The 12,155-nt window shown below is 43.4% G+C and overlaps 1 protein-coding gene across 22 annotated transcripts in view; it reads right to left on the bottom strand.

Moving 5' to 3' along the window:
• Positions 1-12,155, bottom strand: part of para (sodium voltage-gated channel paralytic) — a 534,209-nt gene that overhangs the window by 79,374 nt on the left and 442,680 nt on the right. For all 22 annotated transcript variants that reach the window (XM_071656463.1, XM_071656459.1, XM_071656474.1 and 19 more), the window contains one exon: positions 4,131-4,304. In XM_071656463.1, coding sequence (XP_071512564.1) covers positions 4,131-4,304 — 174 coding nt within the window. The remainder of the gene's footprint in view (positions 1-4,130; positions 4,305-12,155) is intronic.

The raw sequence follows: 12,155 nt of genomic DNA, 5'->3' as shown, positions 1-12,155 counted from the left end.
TCCTCATACAAAAGATGAATTCAAACTGTCATACAAAAAGATGAATTCAAACTGTCATACAAAAAGATGCATTCAAACTGTCATACAAAAAAATGAATTCAAACTGTCCTCATACAAAAGATGAATTCAAACTGTCATACAAAAAGATGAATTCAAACTGTCATACAAAAAGATGAATTCAAACTGTCATACAAAAAGATGAATTCAAACTGTCATACAAAAAAAATGAATTCAAACTCATACAAAAAAGATGAATTCAAACTGTCATACAAAAAGATGAATTCAAACTATCATACAATAAAGATGAATTCAAACTGTCATACAAAAAGATGAATTCAAACTGTCATACAAAAAAGATGAATTCAAACTGTCCTCATACAAAAGATGAATTCAAACTGTCGTGCAAAAAAAGATTAATTCAAACTATCATACAAAAAAGATGAATTCAAACTCATACAAAAAAGATGAATTCAGACTGTTATACAATAAAGATGAATTCAAACTGTCATACAAAAAGATGAATTCAAACTGTCATACAAAAAGATGAATTCAAACTGTCATACAAAAAGATGAATTCAAACTGTCATACAAAAAAGATGAATTCAAACTGTCCTCATACAAAAGATGAATTCAAACTGTCATACAAAAAGATGAATTCAAACTGTCATACAAAAAGATGAATTCAAACTGTCATACAAAAAATATGAATTCAAACTCATACAAAAAAGATGAATTCAAACTGTCATACAAAAAGATGAATTCAAACTATCATACAATAAAGATGAATTCAAACTGTCATACAAAAAGATGAATTCAAACTGTCATAAAAAAGATGAATTCAAACTGTCCTCATACAAAAGATGAATTCAAACTGTCATGCAAAAAAAGATTAATTCAAACTGTCATACAAAAAAGATGAATTCAAACTCATACAAAAAGATGAATTCAAACTGTTATACAATAAAGATGAATTCAGACTGTCATACAAAAAGATGAATTCAAACTGTCATACAAAAAGATGAATTCAAACTGTCATACAAAAAGATGAATTCAAACTGTCATACAAAAAAGATGAATTCAAACTGTCCTCCTCATACAAAAAGATGAATTCAAACTGTCATACAAAAAGATGAATTCAAACTGTCATACAAAAAAGATGAATTCAAACTGTCATACAAAAAAGATGAATTCAAACTGTCCTCATACAAAAGATGAATTCAAACTGTCATACAAAAAAGATGTATTCAAACTGTCATACAAAAAAGATGAATTCAAACTGTCCTCATACAAAAGATGAATTCAAACTGCATACAAAAAGATGAATTCAAACTGTCATACAAAAAGAGATTAATTCAAACTGTCATACAAAAAAGATTAATTCACTCATACAAAAAGATGAATTCAAACTTCATACAAAAAGATGAATTCAAATTGTCATATAAAAAGATGAATTCAAACTGTCATACAAAAAGATGAATTCAAACTGTCATACAAAAAAGATGAATTCAAACTGTCATACAAAAAAGATGAATTCAAACTGTCATACAAAAAGATGAATTCAAACTGTCATACAAAAAGAGATTAATTCAAACTGTCATACAAAAAAGATTAATTCACACTCATACAAAAAGATGAATTCAAACTGTTATACAATAAAGATGAATTCAAACTGTCATATAAAAAGATGAATTCAAACTGTCATAAAAAAAGATGAATTCAAACTGTCCTCCTCATACAAAAAAGATGAATTCAAACTGTCATACAAAAAATGAATTCAAACTGTCATACAAAAAGATGAATTCAAATTGTCATACAAAAGATGAATTCAAACTGTCCTCCTCATACAAAAAAGATGAATTCAAACTGTCATACAAAAAGATGAATTCAAACTGTCATACAAAAAGATGAATTCAAATTCATACAAAAAAGATGAATTCAAACTGTCATACAAAAAGATGAATTCAAACTGTCATACAAAAAGATGAATTCAAACTGTCATACAAAAGATGAATTCAAACTGTCATACAAAAAGATGAATTCAAACTGTCATACAAAAGAGATGAATTCAAACTGTCCTCCTAATACAAAAAGATGAATTCAAACTGTCCTATTACAAAAAAGATGAATTCAAACTGTCCTCCTAATACAAAAAAGATGAATTCAAACTGTCCTCCTCACACAAAAATATGAATTCAAACTGTCCTCCTAATACAAAAAAGATGAATTCAAACTGTCCTCCTCACACAAAAAGATGAATTCAAACTCTAGCAGACAGTAGTATATGTTAAGCCAAAGCTAAACCCATCATGGAAGATTTATCAATATATTCTTTTCATTAAGTCATGTACGAACTCAATCTAAGTTTTGTTATCTGACGAACAGTCAACTGTCCGGAACGTGACTGAACGTAAGTATAACCTGTGACTGAACGTAAGTATAGCCTGTGACTGAACGTAGGTATAGCCTGTGACTGAACGTATAGCCTGTGACTGAACGTAGGTATAGCCTGTGACTGAACGTAGGTATAACCTGTGACTAAACGCAAGTATAACCTGTGACTGAACGTAGGTATAGCCTGTGACTGAACGTAGGTATAACCTGTGACTGACCGTAGGTATAACCTGTGACTGAACGTAGGTATAACCTGTGACTGAACATAAGTATAACCTGTGAATGAACGTAGGTATAACCTGTGACTGAACGTAAGTGTAACCTGTGACTGAACGTAAGTATAACCTGTGAATGAACGTAGGTATAACCTGTGACTGAACGTATGTATAACCTGTGACTGAACGTAGGTATAACCTGTGACTGAACGTAGGTATAACCTGTGACTGAACGTATGTATAACCTGTGACGGAACGAAAGTATAACCTGTGACGGAACGTGAGTATAACCTGTGACTGACTAAATTTACTGATAAGTGACTGTCGGTTAAAGGTCTCTGACTGAACATAAGAATATGACTGAATTGAAGATCTCTCACTGAACATAACAAAATGACTGAAGATCTCTGACTGAACATATTCATAATATAACGTGACTGAAGATCTCTGACTGAACATAATCATAACGTGACTGAAGATCTCTGACTGAGCATAACATGAGTGAAAATCTCTGACTGAACCTAACCATCACATGAACTGAACTATAGATCTCTGAGTGAAGATCACAGTCACCTGACTGAACTACAGATCTCTGAGTGAACATTACAGTCACATGACTGAACGACAGATCTCTGTAAACATTACAGTCATCTGACTGTACTACAGATCTCTGAGTGAACAATACAGTCACATGACTGAACTACAGATCTGTGAACATTACAGTCACCTGACTGAACTACAGATCTCTGAACATAAGAATATGACTGAATTGAAGATCTCTCACTGAACATAACAAAATGACTGAAGATCTCTGACTGAACATATTCATAATATAACGTGACTGAAGATCTCTGACTGAACATAATCATAACGTGACTGAAGATCTCTGACTGAACATAACATGAGTGAAAATCTCTGACTGAACCTAACCATCACATGAACTGAACTATAGATCTCTGAGTGAAGATCACAGTCACCTGACTGAACTACAGATCTCTGAGTGAACATTACAGTCACATGACTGATGAACTACAGATCTGTGAACATTACAGTCACCTGACTGAACTACAGATCTGAGTGAACAATAACAGTCACCTGACTGAACTATAGATCTCTGAGTGAACAATACAGTCACCTGACTGAACTACAGATCTCTGTGAACATTACAGTCACGTGACTGAACTACAGATCTCTGAGTGAACATTACAGTCATCTGACTGAACTACAGATCTCTGAGTGAACAATACAGTCACCTGACTGAACTACAGATCTCTGAGTGAACATTACAGTCATCTGACTGAACTACAGATCTCTGAGTGAACATTACAGTCACGTGAATGAACTACAGATCTGAGTGAACAATACAGTCACATGACTGAACTACAGATCTCTGAGTGAACATTACAGTCACCTGACTGAACTACAGATCTCTGAGTGTTCGAACAATACAGTCACATGACTGAACTATAGATCTCCTGACTGAACACCCCACACTCACATGACTGAACAGGGGGATTGACTTACCAGTCGGAAGGACCTGAGAACGGAGAGCCCCGAGACGTTGGCAAGGCCCAGTTCCAGGAGGGACAAGACGACGATGATGAAGTCAAAGATGTTCCATCCTTCCTGGAGGTAATACTTGGGGCTCATGGCGATGATCTTGAGGAAACACTCGATGCTGAAGGTGGCGGTGAAGAACTGCAGGGGAGGGGCACCAAAAAAGAGAGAGAAAAGGGAAGCCAAGGGTCAGAGCCACGACCTAATGGAGGAGGTGTGTGTCGAACTGCAGGGGAGGGGGACCAGAAATGAAAGAGAAAAGGGAAGCCAAGGGTCGGAGCCACGCCCTAAGGTAGGGAGGGAGGGAGGGAGTGGTGTGGTGTGGTCTTTAGACACTGGCTCAGGTTGGGTAGAGGCCAGAGCCAGGGGTGTGTGTGTGGGGGGGGGGAGGGGCGGGGCAAGGGAGGTCATAGTCTGAGGAGGAGGGAGAGGGGCGCGGGGGGGGGGGTTACAGACGGAGTTGAGAGAGAGAGAGAGAGAGAGAGAAGAGAGAGAGAGAGAGAGAGAGAGAGAGAGAGAGAGAGAGAGAGAGAGAGAGAGAGAGAGAGAGAGAGAGGCACCAGACCTCAGAGGATAAAGAACTCAGACTAGGTCATAGACGAGGGCATAGACGAGGTCATAGACGAGGTCAGCCAACAGGGCGCGAGGAGGAGGTCTGACCTCGAGATACGAAGGTCGGGAGGTCAAAGATCTCTCAGATCACTCTCGGGAAAGGTCAGGGCACGAACGTTCACCCATCGTCCACGAAAGGTCAAAGGTGAGGTCATGAAGGTCAGGGCGAATGGGTCCGGGACTATGGCCCTGATTGTTTAAGCACGCAGCCCGAGGTCACAGGGCTTACGGGCGTGGCTACAAGCCTGGAGGTCACTGGTGAGGGACGCTACAAGGCTGGGTCACTGGTACGGACGCTACAAGCCTCGAGGTCACTGGTAAGGGACGCTACAAGCCTCAAGGTCACTGGTAAGGGACGCTACAAGCCTGCAGGTCACTGGTAAGGGACGCTACAAGCTTGGAGGTCACTGGTAAGGGACGCTACAAGCCTCAAGGTCACTGGTAAGGGACGCTACAAGCCTGCAGGTCACTGGTAAGGGACGCTACAAGCTTGGAGGTCACTGGTAAGGGACGCTACAAGCCTCAAGGTCACTGGTAAGGGACGCTACAAGCCTGCAGGTCACTGGTAAGGGACGCTACAAGCTTGGAGGTCACTGGTAAGGGACGCTACAAGCCTCGAGATCACTGGTAAGGGACACTACAAGCTTGCAGGGCAATGGTAAGGGACGCTACAAGCCTGGGTCACTGGTACGGACGCTACAAGCCTCGAGGTCACTGGTAAGGGACGCCAGTGAATTTTCTAAGGGATGGAGGTCCGTGTTTAGGGTGGCGCACCCTGACCTTTGGGACTGGAGTTGAGTTCTCGCGCGACAGGGGTCAGACCTTGGAATGAGGAGGTCAAAGGCCAGTGCAGGACACACTCTACAGGTGGTGGATGGGTGGCACCCAAACTAGGTGCAGTGAAAGGCCAAGGGCAAGGGTTCTTAGAATCTGGTGGAGGGGGGGGGGAGGAGCGGGGCGCGAAAGGCTTGAACACGCCGGCGGTAGAGAGAGAGAGAGAGAGAGAGAGAGAGAGAGAGAGAGAGAGAGAGAGAGAGAGAGAGAGAGAGGTGGGGGGGTGTGGTGCGCGGTGTGTGGGGGGGGGGGGTGCTGGAGAAGAGATGGACGCCTTTTTTTGGCTCTACGTTGGAAACAGTTACACAACACAGATCTACATTACCACAAAATACGAGTGAGCATAAAACACACAGACACAGACATACACGCACAGACACACAAACACACACACACACATATACAAATCCACAAGAGTGGCTCTGATTACCTTCCGAGAGATACAGACATACAGACAAACAAATCACTCAGTAATACGTCCACACACACATACAAGGATCACGCCCTAAGAACACACACACACACACACACACACATACAAGGATCACGCCCTAAGAACACACACACACACACACACGGAGGACAAGTGTCAGGAAGGGATGAAGAAAAGAAAAAAAATACTGCGAACAAATACACCAAAGAAACATATAAATTGGTTTGCAGGGGAACAAGTACAATCTTGTGGGGGTTTCTGGTCGCCCATCGTGACCAGGATTGGAAAAGTGGCACAGACTACTTTCCACAGTGGGAGGTATGATTCTCCACAGTGGGAGGTCATGATTCTCCACAGTGGGAGGTCATGATTCTCCACAGTGGGAGGTCATGATTCTCCACAGTGGGAGGTATGATTCTCCACAGTGGGAGGTCATGATTCTCCACAGTGGGAGGTATGATTCTCCACAGTGGGAGGTCATGATTCTCCACAGTGGGAGGTCATGATTCTCCACAGTGGGAGGTCATGATTCTCCACAGTGGGAGGTATGATTCTCCACAGTGGGAGGTATGATTCTCCACAGTGGGAGGTCATGATTCTCCACAGTGGGAGGTATGATTCTCCACAGTGGGAGGTCATGATTCTCCACAGTGGGAGGTATGATTCTCCACAGTGGGAGGTCATGATTCTCCACAGTGGGAGGTATGATTCTCCACAGTGGGAGGTCATGATTCTCCACAGTGGGAGGTCATGATTCTCCACAGTGGGAGGTCATGATTCTCCACAGTGGGAGGTCATGATTCTCCACAGTGGGAGGTATGATTCTCCACAGTGGGAGGTATGATTCTCCACAGTGGGAGGTCATGATTCTCCACAGTGGGAGGTCATGATTCTCCACAGTGGGAGGTCATGATTCTCCACAGTGGGAGGTATGATTCTCCACAGTGGGAGGTATGATTCTCCACAGTGGGAGGTCATGATTCTCCACAGTGGGAGGTCATGATTCTCCACAGTGGGAGGTATGATTCTCCACAGTGGGAGGTCATGATTCTCCACAGTGGGAGGTCATGATTCTCCACAGTGGGAGGTATGATTCTCCACAGTGAGAGGTATGATTCTCCACAGTGGGAGGTATGATTCTCCACAGTGGGAGGTCATGATTCTCCACAGTGGGAGGTCATGATTCTCCACAGTGGGAGGTCATGATTCTCCACAGTGGGAGGTATGTTTCTCCACAGTGGGAGGTCATGATTCTCCACAGTGGGAGGTCATGATTCTCCACAGTGGGAGGTATGATTCTCCACAGTGGGAGGTCATGATTCTCCACAGTGGGAGGTATGATTCTCCACAGTGGGAGGTATGATTCTCCACAGTGGGAGGTATGATTCTCCACAGTGGGAGGTCATGATTCTCCACAGTGGGAGGTCATGATTCTCCACAGTGGGAGGTCATGATTCTCCACAGTGGGAGGTCATGATTCTCCACAGTGGGAGGTCATGATTCTCCACAGTGGGAGGTATGTTTCTCCACAGTGGGAGGTCATGATTCTCCACAGTGGGAGGTCATGATTCTCCACAGTGGGAGGTCATGATTCTCCACAGTGGGAGGTCATGATTCTCCACAGTGGGAGGTCATGATTCTCCACAGTGGGAGGTCATGATTCTCCACAGTGGGAGGTCATGATTCTCCACAGTGGGAGGTCATGATTCTCCACAGTGGGAGGTCATGTTTCTCCACAGTGGGAGGTATGATTCTCCACAGTGGGAGGTCATGATTCTCCACAGTGGGAGGTCATGATTCTCCACAGTGGGAGGTCATGATTCTCCACAGTGGGAGGTCATGATTCTCCACTGTGGGAGGTATGATTCTCCACAGTGGGAGGTCATGATTCTCCACAGTGGGAGGTATGATTCTCCACAGTGGGAGGTATGATTCTCCACAGTGGGAGGTCATGATTCTCCACAGTGGGAGGTCATGATTCTCCACAGTGGGAGGTCATGATTCTCCACAGTGGGAGGTCATGATTCTCCACAGTGGGAGGTATGATTCTCCACAGTGGGAGGTCATGATTCTCCACAGTGGGAGGTCATGATTCTCCACAGTGGGAGGTCATGATTCTCCACAGTGGTCCTTAATGTCTCTTTGTGAATGACAATGAGTTAGAAGTAAGAGAGACTTTACGAACAAGGCCATGATCACTAGTGGAGAGCGGAGGTGACGCGGGAATAAAGGAAAGTGGGGGTTCATCCATCCAGGCAGAGAAAACGGGATATGAGAATCCAAAAAAAATATGGGAAGAAATATAATATTGGATGACATAATCAAGGGGGGACACTAGTGGATTACCATGACCTTGGGGAACGCCAGCCCCTCACCCACCTATCACACACAACACAGCCATCTTATTCACCTCAGGCTGGAGGCCACAGGGAGAGACACTCGCCCCCCCCCCCCCCCCCCCCCCACCTCACCTCGACAGCCAAACCACATCGTGTAAGACTTTCCCAAAACATAAACTGAAAAAACGGGGCGTCAGTGTAACCAGGCATCAGTAAGAGGAAAATCTGGGACACATCTCCACCTTTCAAAACCTGAGCAAACTCTCGACCGAACACTAATATACGACTCATTTCTTACACAAACCTCACATCCTTCGGCTACGTCACTAGATCATCCTTCCTCTTCTTCTTCCTTCACCTGGGGTTCACACACTTCAGCCATGGGTTCCCCCAAAGACCAGCAGATGCGATGGAGGAGCCGGTACGAGGCTTTGGGGTCTGAACCCCTGAGGAACAAGAGGTTGGGTTCGAGAGCCGTGTACAATTCGAAATCGTTCCCCTTTACCGATCAAGGGGGACTATTCCACCCTCATCCACCCATCACTTTTACCTGACTATCACACCTAAGACACACATCCACTCTTCTACCACATCTGATACTTGCATTTCACCACCACACCAGACACTTATACTTTACCATCACACCAAACACTTGTACTTTACCATCACAACAAACACTTGTACTTTACCATCACACCAGACACTTATACTTTACCATCACACCAGACACTTATACTTTACCATCACACCAGACACTTGTACTTTATCATCACAACAAACACGTACTTTACCATCACACCAGACACTTGTACTTTACCATCACAACAAACACTTGTACTTTACCATCACACCAGACACTTATACTTTACCATCACACCAGACACTTGTACTTTATCATCACAACAAACACGTACTTTACCATCACACCAGACACTTGTACTTTATCATCACAACAAACACGTACTTTACCATCACATCAGGCACGTAAGGGATGCGGCTTAGAATTACGACATCCTAAGGAGTGGAAGAGGGTACTGGGGCAGCACTGGGCAGAAAGGGCCATGCGTATGTTTCCTTTGGATGTCTATACGATGGAGGTGGACTGAGTGCGTGAACACTCAAAAACATCTTGAGGGAGAGCCACGAAGTCTGAATGTTTACAGTGTGAAGACGAGGACGAATTCAGTTGGGTGTGGTGGCGGACAGAGGATAAAGTGCAACCATTGGACACCCTCGTCTCCACCACATATCCTGTGATATTCCATGTAATTCGCCAAGGAATATAAACCTGTCGCTCCCTTCTGCTATTAACTCTACATGTATCATGCATGTAGAGGAAAGGGAGCTTAAAACTCAGACGAATTGGATAATTCGGCTCAAACTAGATCAGTAAAGAAATTCCTGTTTTTGGCTTTATAACTTCAATGCAAAGACTTTGCTTCATACCTCCACTGGCTAAAATACCTTACAAAACTTTGCTTCATACCTCCACTGGCTAAAATACCTTACACAACTCTATAGAAAACTTTGCTTCGTACCTCCACTGGCTAAAATACCTTACAAACCTCCACACAAAACTTTGCTTCATACTGCCACTGGCCAAAATACAAACTTCTCGTGTTTTAGGGAAACTGTCTCTAAAGTGGTTGACTTTCCAGTTCCAGTATAGAATTCCGGAGTAATACTGGAGTTCGTCATGATGGAGAGGCCCTAACACAGCAGCCACCAGTCTGGCGAGGCTGGGCGAACAGAAGGGACGACCAGTTACAGAATGAGTCAAACACCATTTAACAGAACTGCGTCAGGACGAAATCCCAGCAAGTGTCACTGTTGTCCAGACGATCAAATGTTCCTGATCTATTTGCCTGTTACTCACAACCCCGTCTGTCTATTCTCGTCGACTGGATATACCTTTGATCTATTGATGGAGTCATCTTCACTATGAACCTCAACAGCCACGAAAAAGGGGGTCAGGCTTGTGGAGTTGTCATAGCCATAAACATCCCTGGGGTGTTCAAAGGTCCCACTACAAAAGATCTTCTGTCCTCAATTTCCAATAGATTATTCATCTAGGTTCCTGCAGCACCAAAGTGCGCTACTTCCAGTAGCAGGGAAATACTGTCTCCATTGCAGTTGTGGAGTTCTGCCACGAGAGACGATCTTTTCACCTGTGTGACCTCATATCCTCCAGCCATTTGATCTCACACTCGTTCGAGCTGAAAACGAAGCAGTTGATCTCAAACAAGCGAGGGCGCGCGCCCCTCTTACACTTCACACTGTAAACCAACAGGTCTTCTGCCTCTGTACAAACGGCGGCTCTCGAGTTACTTCAGGAAAACACTTGGTCATTATCTGCACTACAGTGCTATATATACACACCCTGCCCTTCCTTCTCGTCTCCCAGCCCCTTCAGGCGTCGTCTTCCTCACAACACACCTACGCAGGAAGCGCATCAGAACCTCCACTATCACCACCTCGGCCCTTCTGGACGATCTCCACCGAGCCGCATGCAAGGGCACACATGGAGTCGCCAGAGAGGAACGCTTCAGCGGGAAAGACATTTCGGTGCTGTTCGCAAGACAAGGCCTTCAAGAAGGAGGAGGTGCAGGGTGGAAGTTCCTCTCATGCCCAAAGGAAAGTCATCTTTCATTCGTAGGAATTACATGCTGTGCATTTTATATATATATATATATATATATATATATATATATATATATATATATATATATATATATATATATTTATATATATATATATATATATATATATATATATATATATATATATATATATATATATATATTTTGCTTTTTTTTTTTTTTTTTTTTGCTTTCTCGCTGTCTCCCGCGTTTGCGAGGTAGCGCAAGGAAACAGACGAAAGAAATGGCCCAACCCACCCCCATACACATTTATATACATACGTCCACACACGCAAATATACATACCTACACAGCTTTCCATGGTTTACCCCAGACGCTTCACATGCCTTGATTCAATCCACCGACAGCACGTCAACCCCGGTATACCACATCGCTCCAATTCACTCTATTCCTTGCCCTCCTTTCACCCTCCTGCATGTTCAGGCCCCGATCACTCAAAATCTTTTTCACTCCATCTTTCCACCTCCAATTTGGTCTCCCTCTTCTCCTCGTTCCCTCTACCTCCGACACATATATCCTCTTGGTCAATCTTTCCTCACTCATTCTCTCCATGTGCCCAAACCATTTCAAAACACCCTCTTCTGCTCTCTCAACCACGCTCTTTTTATTTCCACACATCTCTCTTACCCTTACGTTACTTACTCGATCAAACCACCTCACACCACACATTGTCCTCAAACATCTCATTTCCAGCACATCCAACCTCCTGCGCACAACTCTATCCATAGCCCACGCCTCGCAACCATACAACATTGTTGGAACCACTATTCCTTCAAACATACCCATTTTTGCTTTCCGAGATAATGTTCTCGACTTCCACACATTCTTCAAGGCTCCCAGAATTTTCGCCCCCTCCCCCACCCTATGATCCACTTCCGCTTACTTGATTCCATCCGCTGCCAGATCCACTCCCAGAAATCTAAAACACTTCACTTCCTCCAGTTTTTCTCCATTCAAACTCAACTCCCAATTGACTTGACCCTCAACCCTACTGTACCTAATAACCTTGCTCTTATTCACATTTACTCTTAACTTTCTTCTTCCACACACTTTACCAAACTCAGTCACCATATATATATATATATATATATATATATATATATATATATATATA

The sequence above is a fragment of the Panulirus ornatus genome, chromosome 63 (genome assembly GCF_036320965.1).
Source record: "Panulirus ornatus isolate Po-2019 chromosome 63, ASM3632096v1, whole genome shotgun sequence".
NCBI classification, from domain to species: domain Eukaryota; kingdom Metazoa; phylum Arthropoda; class Malacostraca; order Decapoda; family Palinuridae; genus Panulirus; species Panulirus ornatus.
This window is presented reverse-complemented; position numbering and strand designations above follow the sequence as displayed.